The 13884-nt window shown below is 34.9% G+C and overlaps 1 protein-coding gene across 2 annotated transcripts in view; it reads left to right on the top strand.

Annotated features, from left to right (window-relative positions):
* The window catches only part of LOC123870799, a 250773-nt gene that overhangs the window by 149530 nt on the left and 87359 nt on the right, over positions 1-13884 (top strand). For both annotated transcript variants that reach the window (XM_045914242.1, XM_045914241.1), the window contains exon 2: positions 2433-2772. In XM_045914242.1, coding sequence (XP_045770198.1) covers positions 2635-2772 — 138 coding nt within the window. In that variant the 5' untranslated portion in view covers positions 2433-2634. The remainder of the gene's footprint in view (positions 1-2432; positions 2773-13884) is intronic.

Here is a 13884-nt window from a genome sequence, read left to right as displayed (position 1 = left end):
TACATTAATTAATTCCCGGCCGAACATTTGCTTCCTAAGCCATACTAATTATTGAAAGGGAAAAGCAAATATTCAAACAAAAAAACCCTTTCGGCTTTATATAATATTATGTACATCATTTTATCTAAAATACACACATGCCCACATAATCAATAGAGATATTATCCACAATTCTTACTTCTATAATAAAGTAAATTTTAAGGACACACATTACACAGTTTTATACAATCAATCTAGATATATTCAGATCCCAGCTCCGCAGTTAATTATTTCGTCTCATTTAAACACTTTGGTTTAAGTAGTTTAATTTTATGTTCAAACGTGGAGTTAACTCATTGTGCGGTCTAGAGTATAGATACGATTTTTATAGCCTCGTATTCATAATTTAAGGATTATGTAAATCATTACAAACAAAATTTCTAGAACCCACCTCTGCTAAAACCAAGTTGTGGGTCCCCGATTTCCGTCATATAAAATACAAAGTGTGTAATGCATTATCTGGATTCATTTCTAATTAAATCAATCAATTAATTTAATTAACTAGGGTTGTGGAGCTGATTTCAAAATAATCTAGTCAAAATAATACAAAATATAATACATCACCCAATACCAGCTGCTGTCGGCTCAAAACACACACTGATTAATTAAGATTTTACACTATCAAATTTTACTAGTTACTAATTTTAACAATACTAAAATTATTATTTCAATTTTACAATTTTTCTTTTCTCAAAACTTTAATTTTGAATATCGAAATTAATGTCGAAATAATCTCGAATAGAGTGATGAGTCTCGAAGGCTGAGGGCCCGAATGCATCCTTCTCGACGACTGTCCTTTTGCTAATATCGTCTCCCTTCTCTACCTTTCGACTTTCTCCCTCTTCCTGTAACAGAAAAACACACGAGAGCATCTGATTCGTCTTTTGATCGTCTCCTGCGCACCCCTGAATTTTTATTGGTGGACAGAAGAAATGGTGTTTCAAAGTTCCGCCTTTTGACACACCTCGGTGTTCCTGAATGGTCCGATTTTGGCTTCACAATTATTTCTCATGTTCCCATGGTGTTTTTTTACTTTCGCGCAATCTGGTTGCAATATATGGCATTGTTTATTACACTTACAAAGATTTCTAAGTTAAAATTGACGGCTTTATCAAATTTATGACCGACCCTAACGCAATTTTAAAAACTTAAGCTAATTTATTGTTTGTTTATGGATAGGCTCAAAGAAATTTTGTTTTAAGACGTATTTCTCAGTATTTAATTTATTTCATTTCTTTATTTTTTTGTTCTACCATTCTTTTAACATTTAGAGTGATTTATCTCTCAAGCCGTTTGCTTTCTAAAAGCAAAACTTAAAGTAACGGCCATAAAAAAATCTATGATGAATAGGTATGACTATCTCAATTGCTTATGTATTTTATAAAAATAAAAATGTTATAATATGTATTGCAACATTTTTTTAAAATAAGAGCAACTTCTGAGTTTCTTGTCCTCAATAGAATTTGCTTTCTGAACCGGTGGTAGTCTTGACATAATCATAACTGGCACCTTTCTACATGGAATTAAAAAAAATTGATTCAAAGTGTAAATTTAAAAATCCCGTGTAAAAATATTGGATTTTTGAATTGTCATTTTATCGATAAATACTGTAAAACGCACTAAGTTTCAGAGTGTTAAGAAGCTCTCGAAATGTATTTCAATTTTGAAATAATATTTACTTTGGAGATTCAATTTCAAAGTCGTAGGCAAGATTTAAAAGCAATTACATGTTCAACGTGATGTATATTGCATTGAAATTAATATTATATTTATGCATCAAAGAGTAATTGAATCACTGTATTAGATAATAATATGCAGAATAGAAAGCGGTTATAGCTTAATGGTTAAGACGTCGGCCTTCTAGTTGGGGGATACGGGGTTCGATCCGGGTCACGCACATCTAACTTTTCGGAGTTATGTGCGTTTTAAGTAAATTAAGTATCACTTGCTTTAATGGTGAAGGAAATCGATAGCTCAACGGTTAATGAGCGGACTTAATCCCGCAAGGTCGGCGCGCGGTTCAAACCCCACCCGTTGCACTATTGCCGTACCCACTTCTGGCACAAGCTTTACGCTTAATTGGAGGGGAAAGGAGAGTATTAGTCATGATTAGCATAGCTAATATATTTTTTTTTAAATCAGTGAAGGTAAAATGAAGTCAAAGCACATATTCGAGAGTCTTTTGCAAATTCTTTTTTATGTTCTATTCATAGGTACCTAGCTGTGAGGTATTTCTGAATATCTTGTCTTAGTGGGGCGCTTACGTTATTAAGACTTAAATACTTACATGCAAAAATTTCAAGTTTTTCCGACCCAGGATTTCATGTCTGTCAGTTTATCCTTTTAAACAGTACTCACAGTCGACACTAATGGTATTTTGTTTTTTGTTTCAGAATTGAAACGTCGAGACACCATTTAAAATAACAGGTTTATGAAACAAAAAGTGAGAATAAGATAAAAATTAGTAAATAAATTCCTGAAAAACCCTTCAATAGAGACAAAAAAAAAATGTATCTGACACCATAAAGTGTAGTGCAGCATTAAATTTTCTATCATAAAACTGTCTATTTGTAGTGTTTTTAGTGTACTTTAGTGATGAAACTTAGTGTGAGTGCGTACCGCGCCCACGCGGCGGCGCACAAGAAGATCCTCACTTCGTCGTACCAGCAGCACTATGGAAGCACAGCAGCACCCTCCAGTAATCCTCTACACCCGACGGCATTTACACCACAGGTATGTCTTAAGGTCCGGCTACACGCTCCGTCTTGCCAGCGTAGTTAAAACTGCACAGGTGCAGTCTAATCCTTAGTAGCATTTGGAACTGCGCGGGATACTGTCTTGCCATCCACTCGCACTTAACTGCACAAACTGGCTTGTGTAGGCTAGACGGAGCCGGAGCCTTAGAAATAAGTATGTACCTACTATGCATTTTAACTAAGAAGGGCACGTCTATATTTGGAATGTCAGAAATGTCAATGTCATACTTTTTTTTTCGCGAAGATGTCACTCATTCTTAGCACTGTTTCACGCGATCATGATACATTATTAAGTAAAGCTAGTTTTAATAATATATAATAATTTTTAATATACATTAATTTAATTCTACAATAATTTGAGATTTCGATATTGTTATATTTTTTTCGTGATTCACCCTTTTTTGTTTGTTTCTTAAAAATAAAACTGTTTTTAAATCAAGCAGATTTTTTTTGATCATTAGTGGTACAAAATGGTGTATTTCCTTCATTAAAAGACCACAGGTCTATTATGTTAGTTATAGGGAACAGAAAACTTAGGTACGTATTCTTTATTTAATTCATACCAAGCACATAAATCATAGACATGGAAAGTTGCGGCGGGACGACTGTTTTTCTTATTATTATAATCACAAAAAATTGTTCAAAAAATATACCCAATTAGAAAAGATTATGTTTTGTGCTTGTAATAATAAACGAAAATAGCTTATATAAGCTTTGCGTTTTCTTTTACTTGACAATGAAATGTGATATTATGTGTAATGATAATTTTAAACATAATAATTAATAGAAGAGCTTAGAAGTATTTAGATTTGTTGGGAATCAACAAAACTTATGCAATCTGATTATCTCTCAGAAATAAAAAAATAGTTAGGTATGAAAGAAAATTTTGCAGGCAATATGACTCTCCTTTAGTCGTACCTAATTCAAAATATATAATTAATAGAAAAACGAACGTAAGCATCTAAATCTGTTTGGAGTCAGCAAAACTTATGAAATACTATCACCACTTTATAGGTAATAGGATAGGTAGGTATGGAAGAAAATTCAGCAGGCAAAATGCCGCTCCTTCAGTCGTACTTCAATATAATTTCCATACTAAAGGCATAAGTTGTGCACGCCGCGTTCCGATCCGATGGCCTTGCCCAATATACCGAGCAGTGTCTTGAGATTTTCCAACTTCCACTATTCAATAGATCGCCGTCTAGTGGGTTTTATGTAACCCCCGAGTTTTGCACGCCGTTTGTTTTAAGATATAATACGAGTATACTTATCCGGTCGTTGTATTGAATTTACTGCTATATTGCAATTCTGGACGTTGATACGAGTCTATCGGACTTTTGACAAAAGTAATAACAAGTCTCCTTTTGTATTCTTGAACTATTTTATTACCTACAAAACTGATTACTACAGTTTGTCTGTAGAATTTTCTTTTCAGTTTCATTTAACATTCAGCTATTTTGGAATGGTAGTGAGGTGTTTTTTTATATAACCTAGAGATTACATTATTAGAATAATGGGTTACACTTAGTTGTGTTATAATATTTTAATTTTGGTATTCATCATCACCATGATCAATTCATCGCCAGCTCATTACAGAGCACGGGTCTCCTCTCAGAATGAGAAGGTTTTTGGCCATAGTCTACCACGCCCGTCGAGTGCGATTGGCAGACTTCACACACCTTTGAGAACACTATGGAGAACTCTCAGGCATGCATGTTCCTGACGATGTTTTCCTTCACCGTTAAAGCAAGTAATATTTAATTGCTTAAAACGCACATAGCTCAGAAAAATTAGAGGTGCGTGTTCTGGATCGAACCTCTGACGTGCGATTAGGAGGTTCTAACCACTAAGCTATCACATCTATTACGTATACATACCTGTCTTAAAGGTAAAGTTCGTTCGAAGATGAAAAACGTTCTCTCCGCTATTTGTTACATTAGCCACATTATCTTCCGTAAAAGTAATAACTTATATTATGAACGCTGTTCCAATCGGCTGCGCAATTCCATGTCCAATATACCGTGCAATATCTTGAGCTTTCATCCTTTCACGACTCCGATAGGTCGCTGTCCATCGAGATTTATGAAACACTACTCCGAATTTAGGTCTCCATTTATTTTCTAGGTACGTATTCGTTGACCTTATTGAATTTTCTCATACAGTGTTCGTTTCAAATAACCTAAATTACCCATTTAGTAGAAAAGTTTATCTCATCCCCTGCTGTTTGGATTTTTTTTTGTTTTTGATCCCGTTTTTAAATATAACTTTGGACTGGAAATTGTTAAAGCATAAAGCTTATTTACATATAGCTACAGAGTTGGAGCCAAGGGAAATCGCTTTTTTACCTTACAGACTAGTACAGGCTCTATTTTATATGTATAATATACACCTAAGTAATTCTGAGAAAGAAAGTTTACGATTATGAAGGTGTAATGTAAATGTAAAAAAATGAATAATTTATTTCAATTTATGTAGTGTAGAAAGCATTACCTACTACTTATGTGGATTTAAGAGGGGTCTCTCCGTCACTCGCTTCATACAAACGTAGTTCCAATTTCATTTGAATATTAAGCGACCAAAGTTCATGAAATTTTGCAGACATATTCTAGAAACTAATATCTATGTCTGTGGTTTTCCAGATTTCTGTTAAAGTATTCGGTTTCAAAGTTACGCGGTCTTAAAAATTTACATACTCTACATATATTACTCTACATATTTTTAGAAAAATCTAAAACACTAGATAACAATTGTTAAGAAATTTCTAAATCACTACTGTTTTCGTCATTCGCTTTATATATCATCATATATATCATATCATATCATGTTTTATGTCATCAATTTGTAGACAAATTAACTATACCTTCAACAAATTATTGACGCGTGGTGAAAAGTAATGATGAGGTCTAAGTTGGATTGGAATGCACTTGCTGATACCTAAGAACAAAGCAAAATCACTGAATTTAAATCGTTAATAATTTCATTTCGTACAAATAAACCGGCCAAGTACGAGTCAGACTCGCGCACCGAGGGTTCCGTACTCGGGTATTTTTTTTCAACATTTTGCACGATAAATCAAAAACTATTTTGGTTAAAAATAAATAAAAATCTGTTTTAGAATGAACAACCTTTCATACGGTATAGTTATCTTACTTTGAAAATTGAAACACGTTTTAATTTTTTTTTCTGTGTTGTAATCACAAATTCACGGTTTTCAGATTTATTCCTTTACTTGTGCTATAAGAGCTACCTACCTGCCTCATAACTCTAGGTCAACGGGATGTACCCTACAGATTTTCTTGACAGACACAACGGACGGACAGACACACGGACAGATAAACAGACAGACAAGAAAGTGATCCTATAAGGGTTCCGTTTTTCCTTTTGAGGTACGGAACCCTAAAAATTAAAATGTTTTTCAATTTTCAAAGTAAGATAACTACTAAGTGGGGTATCATAATATGAAAGGGCTTTACTTGTATATTCTAAAACAGATTTTCATTTATTTTTATGTATAATAGTTTTGGATTCATCGTGCAAAATGTCGGAAAAATTACCCGAGTACGGAACCCTCGGTGCGCGAGTGTGACTCGCACCAGTAGACCATCTACTATAATATTTTAACGCTGCGGCAATCTCGCTTGAACTTTCTGCTCATCGCTTAGTCTAGTTACTATAACGAGTACTAACGAGGGGGCAAACAAGATAATAGAAAACGGTTCCCCACGGATTCTTGTTAAACTTATTATGTGGAATTTTAATTATGCCGTAGATGAGAGTAGGTTATAATTATTTCCTGTTATTTTTCCTTCTCTATGCCCTAAGGGGATTAGATCCTTTTTTAAATGAATTATAATATACATAAGCGAGAAACAGCAACATTTAATTGATTGTAAATCGTAATAGGTAAGCAAAAAATAGACTTCTAAAACGTAAAGACTTAATATATTAATACTACATGAATACCTAGCAGACGAGTAAGTATAACACACTCATTTATCACCCTTGGAGTGGGTTGTTTTTATATATTTAATTATTTTTCATTCATATGAAATTCATTCAGTATTCATATACTAGGTAGGTAAATACATGATGGAGTAGTGATATTTATAGACAATTTAGTGCAATAGTACAAGTTCGAACTACGAGTTATATCTCTTATAAACATATAATAACTAGATATACCTATCTAGTATCTACTTATTATATCTACTTATCATAGATATTATTTTCCCAAGTATTACGAGTAATTCTATTAAAGTTATCACTGTCTTTCAATTGTCCACTGGTGTTAAGGTTTCAGTAAACAAAATTATGCTGTTTAAACGATTTGTTTAGAAAGGCAAGAATCCCAAAGGCTCCAGGCGCTCAGGCGTAAAGGTTAAATTATTTACGCAAATCTCTTATCCAAGCTATCTCATCTAGTTGAACCTATAAACGAGAGATCGCTGAATTGAAATCGAAAGGAAAAATTCATTTCAGGGAGACTCTATATCGATGTTTCAGAGTGATCATTTTCTACTGAAGTGTTCAATCACATTTGTGCGTGTAAAAGCATAGGTTTGTATAATCTAGATCTAGGTAGGTATATTAATATCATAAATAGGTACCTAAAGTTTGTAAGTTTGGATGTAGGGGGTAATCTCCGGAACTAACTATACGATTCTGAAAATTCTTTCACTGACAGACAGCTACATTACCCCGATGCTATATGCGTTATAAATTATAATGACAGGCGAACGAAGTCATACGCCTTCACTAAGAACGATTTTCAAAACTTCCGTTTGAGCGAAGCCGGGGTGTGTCAACTAGTTTTTAACCCCTGACCCAAAAAGAAGGGTGTTATAAGTTTGACATGTGTATCTGTGTATCTGTCTGTGGCATCGTAGCTCCTAAACTAATGAACCGATTTTAATTTAGTTTTTTTGTTTGAAAGGTGGCTTTATCGAGCGTGTTCTTAGCTATAATAATCCAAGAAAATCGGTTCAGCCGTTTGAAAGTTATCAGCTCTTTTCTTGTTACTGTAACCTTCACTTGTCGGGGGTGTTATAAATTTTTAATGTTTGGGCTGGATTATTCGAAGGAAATTAAATAAAAATGGAAATTAAACTATTTCATCACGAGACTCCAAGGGGTTCTTGTGATTTAAATTAATTTAATCTCCAGTTAGATTTTGTGTGGACACCGACGGCAAGCAGCCGTGTCTCCGAGCGACGCTTCACTACTGATTCGTATAATTTCAATAACTTGGTATCAATATATTTTCCGAATAGTACGGCGTTATTACGGAGTTATTGCTACATTTATACGCACCCCTTATTACCTTAATAAATGAAGTTTGCAAATCATTGATCAAGTAAAATAAGATGTAAAAATTTATTTCAACAAGCGCCTCTTGTGAGATGGAGATTCATTAAATTTAAGATGGGATTTCTTAAGTTCAAGTGCTGAAGGCGTCAAAGTTTGAAGATTTTCTATAATTTATTGCCAGACGATTTTCAAAGATAATGCAATATAAATAAAGTTATTTTCAGAATTTTCCCCGTCCCATCGTAAAATCGCCCTTTATTTATTTTTCATTATGGCCAGGCGTACATTGGCAATCTCTACTTTTAGCAACAGTAATGGTTGATTTTTAGAAGCGTAGGCTTCCGCATTCACACATTTCATAGCTGCCCTGACAAGTTTCTGTTTGTTTTTTACACGGCTGTCCAAAAAAGAGTGTAATGTTTTCAGGTTTTAAGTATGTATCCAAGTTTCCATTTCATTTAATAAACAGCAGATCTGAGGATTTGTGAAAACTGATTTTTAAATAACTTGTTAGACGCTATGGCTGCTGGATCGGCTAACGCTCAGGCAATAGTAGTCAATGTGCGTTCAGCCTAATTACCCAATTGCGCTTAAAGAAGATGTTCTCTGCCTATTGATTTCAGTAAATTGATTCCAGTAGATATCTTAAGATTGATTTGAGCACCTTGTTTATTTGAAACCCGATCTGTTTATAGTCAAAAGCAGAGTGATCAAAAGAGTGACTATCAAGTCACAAGGTTGTTTTAGAAAGGATTATAACAACACTAGATGATGACTGCGACATCGTCTGCGTAGTTTCAGGTTTTTAAAAATTCCGTGGGGACTTTTTAATTTTCCAGGTTAAAAAGTAGCCTATGTTCGTCTCCGGGAAGTAAGCTAACTCTGTACCAAATTTCATCAAAATTAGTTAAACCGTAGGGGCGTAAGCTAACAGACAGACACACTTTCACATTTATAGTATTAATAGATTTAACAAAAAATAAGTTGTTACATGCTATTTAAAAGTACAAATTGTGCTATTTCAGACGAATCTGTTACATAAATTGAGTTAAACAAAATAAGCGGTTATATAGTTCTACAAAACTGGACTGTTATTCCTGTCCGGTTATCCAGCTTGGCTAAATGCCAAACCAAATTGTAGTTCTTATGCTGTCGTGGTCCTAAACGCGATACAACTTTAATCTTTATGGTATTGCTATATATGGGTATCATAAAGATGGAAAAGATGCAAAAAGATTAAATGTATTATCATTTTATTACATGTATTATCATTTTATATAGTATTTATTATCATTTTATTCATTTTTTTCATCTCATGTACCTACTGTAGAAAGTTTGTAAGAGGATATTTAAGCACCAGAGGCTCAATCTAATGATTATTATCCTGCTGTAACTTTATCAGAACAATAATAAATGATTATGTTTGTGATTATGAACGTCTACTTAGGAATTAAGAAGCAAAGCTGCCGAGCTGTATTAAGAAGAACTGCGGGATACCAGTGCTCAGCTCTTCGGGTTATGTAGGCGAAGGAATATGTGCAGCTATCCGTGTACTCTCTCGCCTCCATGACCTGAAGAATTGGGCAATTACATCAGTGGAGGAAGAAACAAGAGTGGAGTCAATGTGTCAAGAGTGGAAAAGAAAATGTTTTTTTAGCACGTAATATTATACTAATATTATAAATGCGAAACTGTGTCTGTCTGACTCTCTGCTACCTTTTCACGGCCCAAAAGTTAAACTGATTTTGATGAAATTTGGTACAGGGTTAGCTTATATCTCGGGGACAAACATAGGCTATTTATTATCCCGGAAAATCAAAGAGTTCCAATGGGATTCCGAAAAACCCATCCGTTTAACCGATTTGTATGAAATTAGCTTGCGTTCCTGTAATTGATATAGGCAACTTTTTATCCCGGGAAATCAAACAGATCCCACGGGACCTTAAAAAACCTAAATCCACGCGGACGAAGTCGCGTGAATTTTCTAGTAATAAATATGTGCATTTTCAGATTGATTGACTTCAAAATGTTTCGTTTAATTTATGCTAGCGATTATTACTTACGTGATTTTAGGTAGGTAGGTACGTGTGCATGCAATGCAATTAGGTAAATAAATAGGACATGTCTGCATTTTTCATTAGTGCATAGCCTTTCAGGGTAAGGACTGTATTATTAATCGACTGAAATACAATTACTCCTTATTTCAAGTACATCACAGTGACAACACACAGCAAAGCATGAAGAAAGACCTAAAGAAAAGAAGAAAAAGTAGAATACAAAAGGTGATTTTATTTAAATTTGTTATTTCAATCCTATTGCTCTATCCTATTGTATACTTTTTTTACCCTCGACCCAAAAAGAGGGGGGTTATAAGTTTGACGTGTGTGTATCTGTCTGTGGCATCGTATCTCCTAAATGAATGAACCTTTTTTAATTTACTTAATTTTTTTTTGTTTGAAAGGTGGCTTGATCGAGAGTTTTCTTAGCTATAATAATCAAAGAAAATCTGTTCAGCCCTTTTAAAGTTATCAGCTCTTTTCTAGTTTTCTTATAGAGGTTTTTGTGTCGGGGTTTTTTTTAAATTTTGAGTTATTTCTATTTTAGTATAATCCGTATCATCATTATCATTATCATAGTTCTATAAACATAAACTTAGGGATAGGTGCTTGAATCCGTACCGCAAAGTCACGGTTGGGAAACTCCACAAAAGATGGACGGAACATCTCAAGGGAGTCGCTGGTAGCCGATGAACTGCTGAACAAGACCGATACTCTATTCTGCTGATCCTCGCAAGAGAGTAGAGACTGTAAACTTGTAAAGGAGGACATCTATTGGTTGATCCAAAGACGATACTAAACAGAAATAATGGGAAAATATTTATTATTTTCTGTCCTGTCTGGCTGTCTAAACCAATATCACTTTCGATCCTTCACATAACGACTCATAAAGCATCTGGCACATATGTTCCGATCGTAAACCCTTCTGTTATTATCAACTCGAGATGGGACGAAGTGGACGCTGTTCATGACATTTTAATGACTAAAATGGCTGACACTTGTGCTGAGGTCAAACATTTTATTTTCGACCCAAATGTAATGGTAATTGTTTGTCCAAATACTTTACCAGTAAGATTCAATACTATCGGTTGTAAATAATAATAATATTAAATAATAATAAGGGTGTTTTTGGTGGACATCACCATTCCATATGACGAGAACCTCGTGAGAGCTGAGACGGAGAAAAAACGCAAGTATCTTGATCTGGCTCACGAGGTTTCCGACATGTGGCATGTGGAGTCCACCGAAATCATCCCAATCATCATATCTGCAAACGGGTTGATCCCAGTCAGCCTCGCTCACCATCTGAGGCGACTGGGGTTCCGTGGCAGTTCGCTCGCAGCCAGGATGCAAAAAGCGGTCTTGCTAGACTCGGCTAGGATAGTCCGCCGCTGCCCTGACCCCCGGCCGTTTGGTCTCCTCTGCCGGGGTGTAATCCTCCGCCCGGTACAAATATTATGTATTTATGTAAATGTATATGTAGGTTTATTTATTTTTATGTATGTAAGTATATTATATTCTCTTTGGCTTGTATATATATCTATTTTGTAACCGGGCGTGAGAGTAAGTTATATAAATAATAATAATAAATATTATTTACTGCATGCCCGAGATTATTCCGCGTGGTTTTAAGTTTTTTTGAATCCCATTGATTTTCTGCAATAAATCTCCGCATCTGTCTATCTCTGGGATGCAAGCTATCTCTGTACCATATCAAAATCGGTTATGTAGATTGGCCGTGAAAAGGCAACAGACAAACACAGACTTAGTTTGTTCGCATATATGGAATTAGTATGGTTATGGATAAGTTATACATATTATATGGGTTTATTGATCTGTTTTTGTAAAAGGCGTAGTTATACGCCTTGCGTTCAGATTCCAGTTTTGATTTTGCGACTATAATATTTCCCATAGCAAAGGACTAACGTGATGATATGAGTCTTTACTGTAAAACTGATACTAAGGACTTAGGCTTACTATCCAAGTTACCTACATCCTAAAACTCCTTTATGTCTCAAAAATGTAAATATAAAGCATAGCCTATACATCAATAATACTCGTAACCCGCCTTATTGTTTCTTTTTATATTCACACGAGATGTTCTGAGAATGGCTCTAAGTTATTGAATTTTTAATATAGCCCGAGGACTAATAAATATCTTCTCATCGAATATTCATGAAGGTAGGTGCCTATTTATGATATTATCAAGAGTTTATAGAGTATTTCAAGCCTGATTTGAGGGATGGAAACCTCAGATAGGTATCCTTTGTGAGCATAAATTATAGTTTTACTGTCTAACGTTAAAGTCAGACTATCTCGAGATTATAATATATAATATATTAGAAATATTTAGTTAGTTATATACATAATTTACTATTAAATAATGCTCGCGACTTCGTCCGTATGGATAGAGGTTTTTTAATCTCGCTCTTTGATTTTCCGACATAAAAAAGTACCCCATGTATGGATTAGCAGACTTCACACACCTTTGAGAGCATTATGGAGAACTCTCAGGCATGCAGGTTTCCTCCCGAGGTTTTTCCTTCACCGTTATAGCTAGTAATATTGGATTACTTAAAACGCACATAACTCGGAAAAGTTAGAGTGCTTGCCCGGGATCGAACCCCTGACTTGAATAGGAGGCGGATATCTTAAACACTATAGGCTATTCATCCATCCATCCATCAGCCTGTAAGCGTCCACTGCTGGACATAAGCCTTTCCAAGAGCGCGCCAGCAAACACGGTCCTCCGCCTTCCTCATCCACCCGCTCCCCGCCACCTTCTTCAGGTCATCGGTCCAGCGGGCTGGAGGTCGTCCTACACTGCGCTTACCGGTACTAGGCTATTACTGCCACTACAATATTATATTGCAGCGCTGTGTATGTTTCAGGTTTAACCTATATTTTACCCTAAGCTTTAACTGAACGTTCTGCAGTTAGTAGATATCACACTATTATGTGCATAATAAACACAGTGTCTTCACTGCAACATGCTTCTATATTATCGGAGCAACTTAAGGACTTAGCAAGTTTATAGCAATAGTAGGTATAGTTAAATAGCTGTCAGTTCCGGAGTGTCCATGCCCTTATAATTATATCGTAGAATTTACAACTTTGAGCTATGATCAATAACAATATACGTGATATTATACTTACGTATTCACATTGTATGGCACATAATAGGTATAATTCGTACCTATTTGGTACTTTGTACTCGGAAGTTGAAACAAAATATTGGTGTCTATAAAGTGGTTTGAGTGTCATAACTCATAAAGTGTTTCGTCCCTTTATAAAGGAAGAGTACCTACTTGTCTTTCGTTGAGTGCCCTTCCGAAAAAAGTGAATATTGAGAAATTATTTAATAAATAAGAAACCCAATTGTTGTTTGTTATTGTAAAAGCTCCAACTACAATAAATCCCAGGACAACTGTTAGTATCTTGTTGGCAACTGAAAGCTCAGCAGAAAAGTTTGGATTTTCACCATTTAGACTAACTTTATCTTAGATTTTAGTGAAAAATTTTAGAATTTACTGTAATCCGAGCGTTTACATTAGCAGTCCCCTGGCGGCAAAAGTCAAAAAAAAATCAAAATTTAATTTCTTCAAGTGACTATGACTAATAATAATAATTGATGTATGACTAGTGTCTCATATTATAGCCTACCTACATCTATAACTCTACAACGGGTTGGGAAAGCAGATTCTGCTCTGAATTAAGTATACCAC

Source organism: Maniola jurtina, chromosome 13, assembly GCF_905333055.1.
Source record: "Maniola jurtina chromosome 13, ilManJurt1.1, whole genome shotgun sequence".
In the NCBI taxonomy this organism is placed as follows: domain Eukaryota; kingdom Metazoa; phylum Arthropoda; class Insecta; order Lepidoptera; family Nymphalidae; genus Maniola; species Maniola jurtina.
The sequence above is the reverse complement of the archived record's forward strand: the minus strand, read 5'-3'. Positions and strand labels throughout refer to the sequence as shown.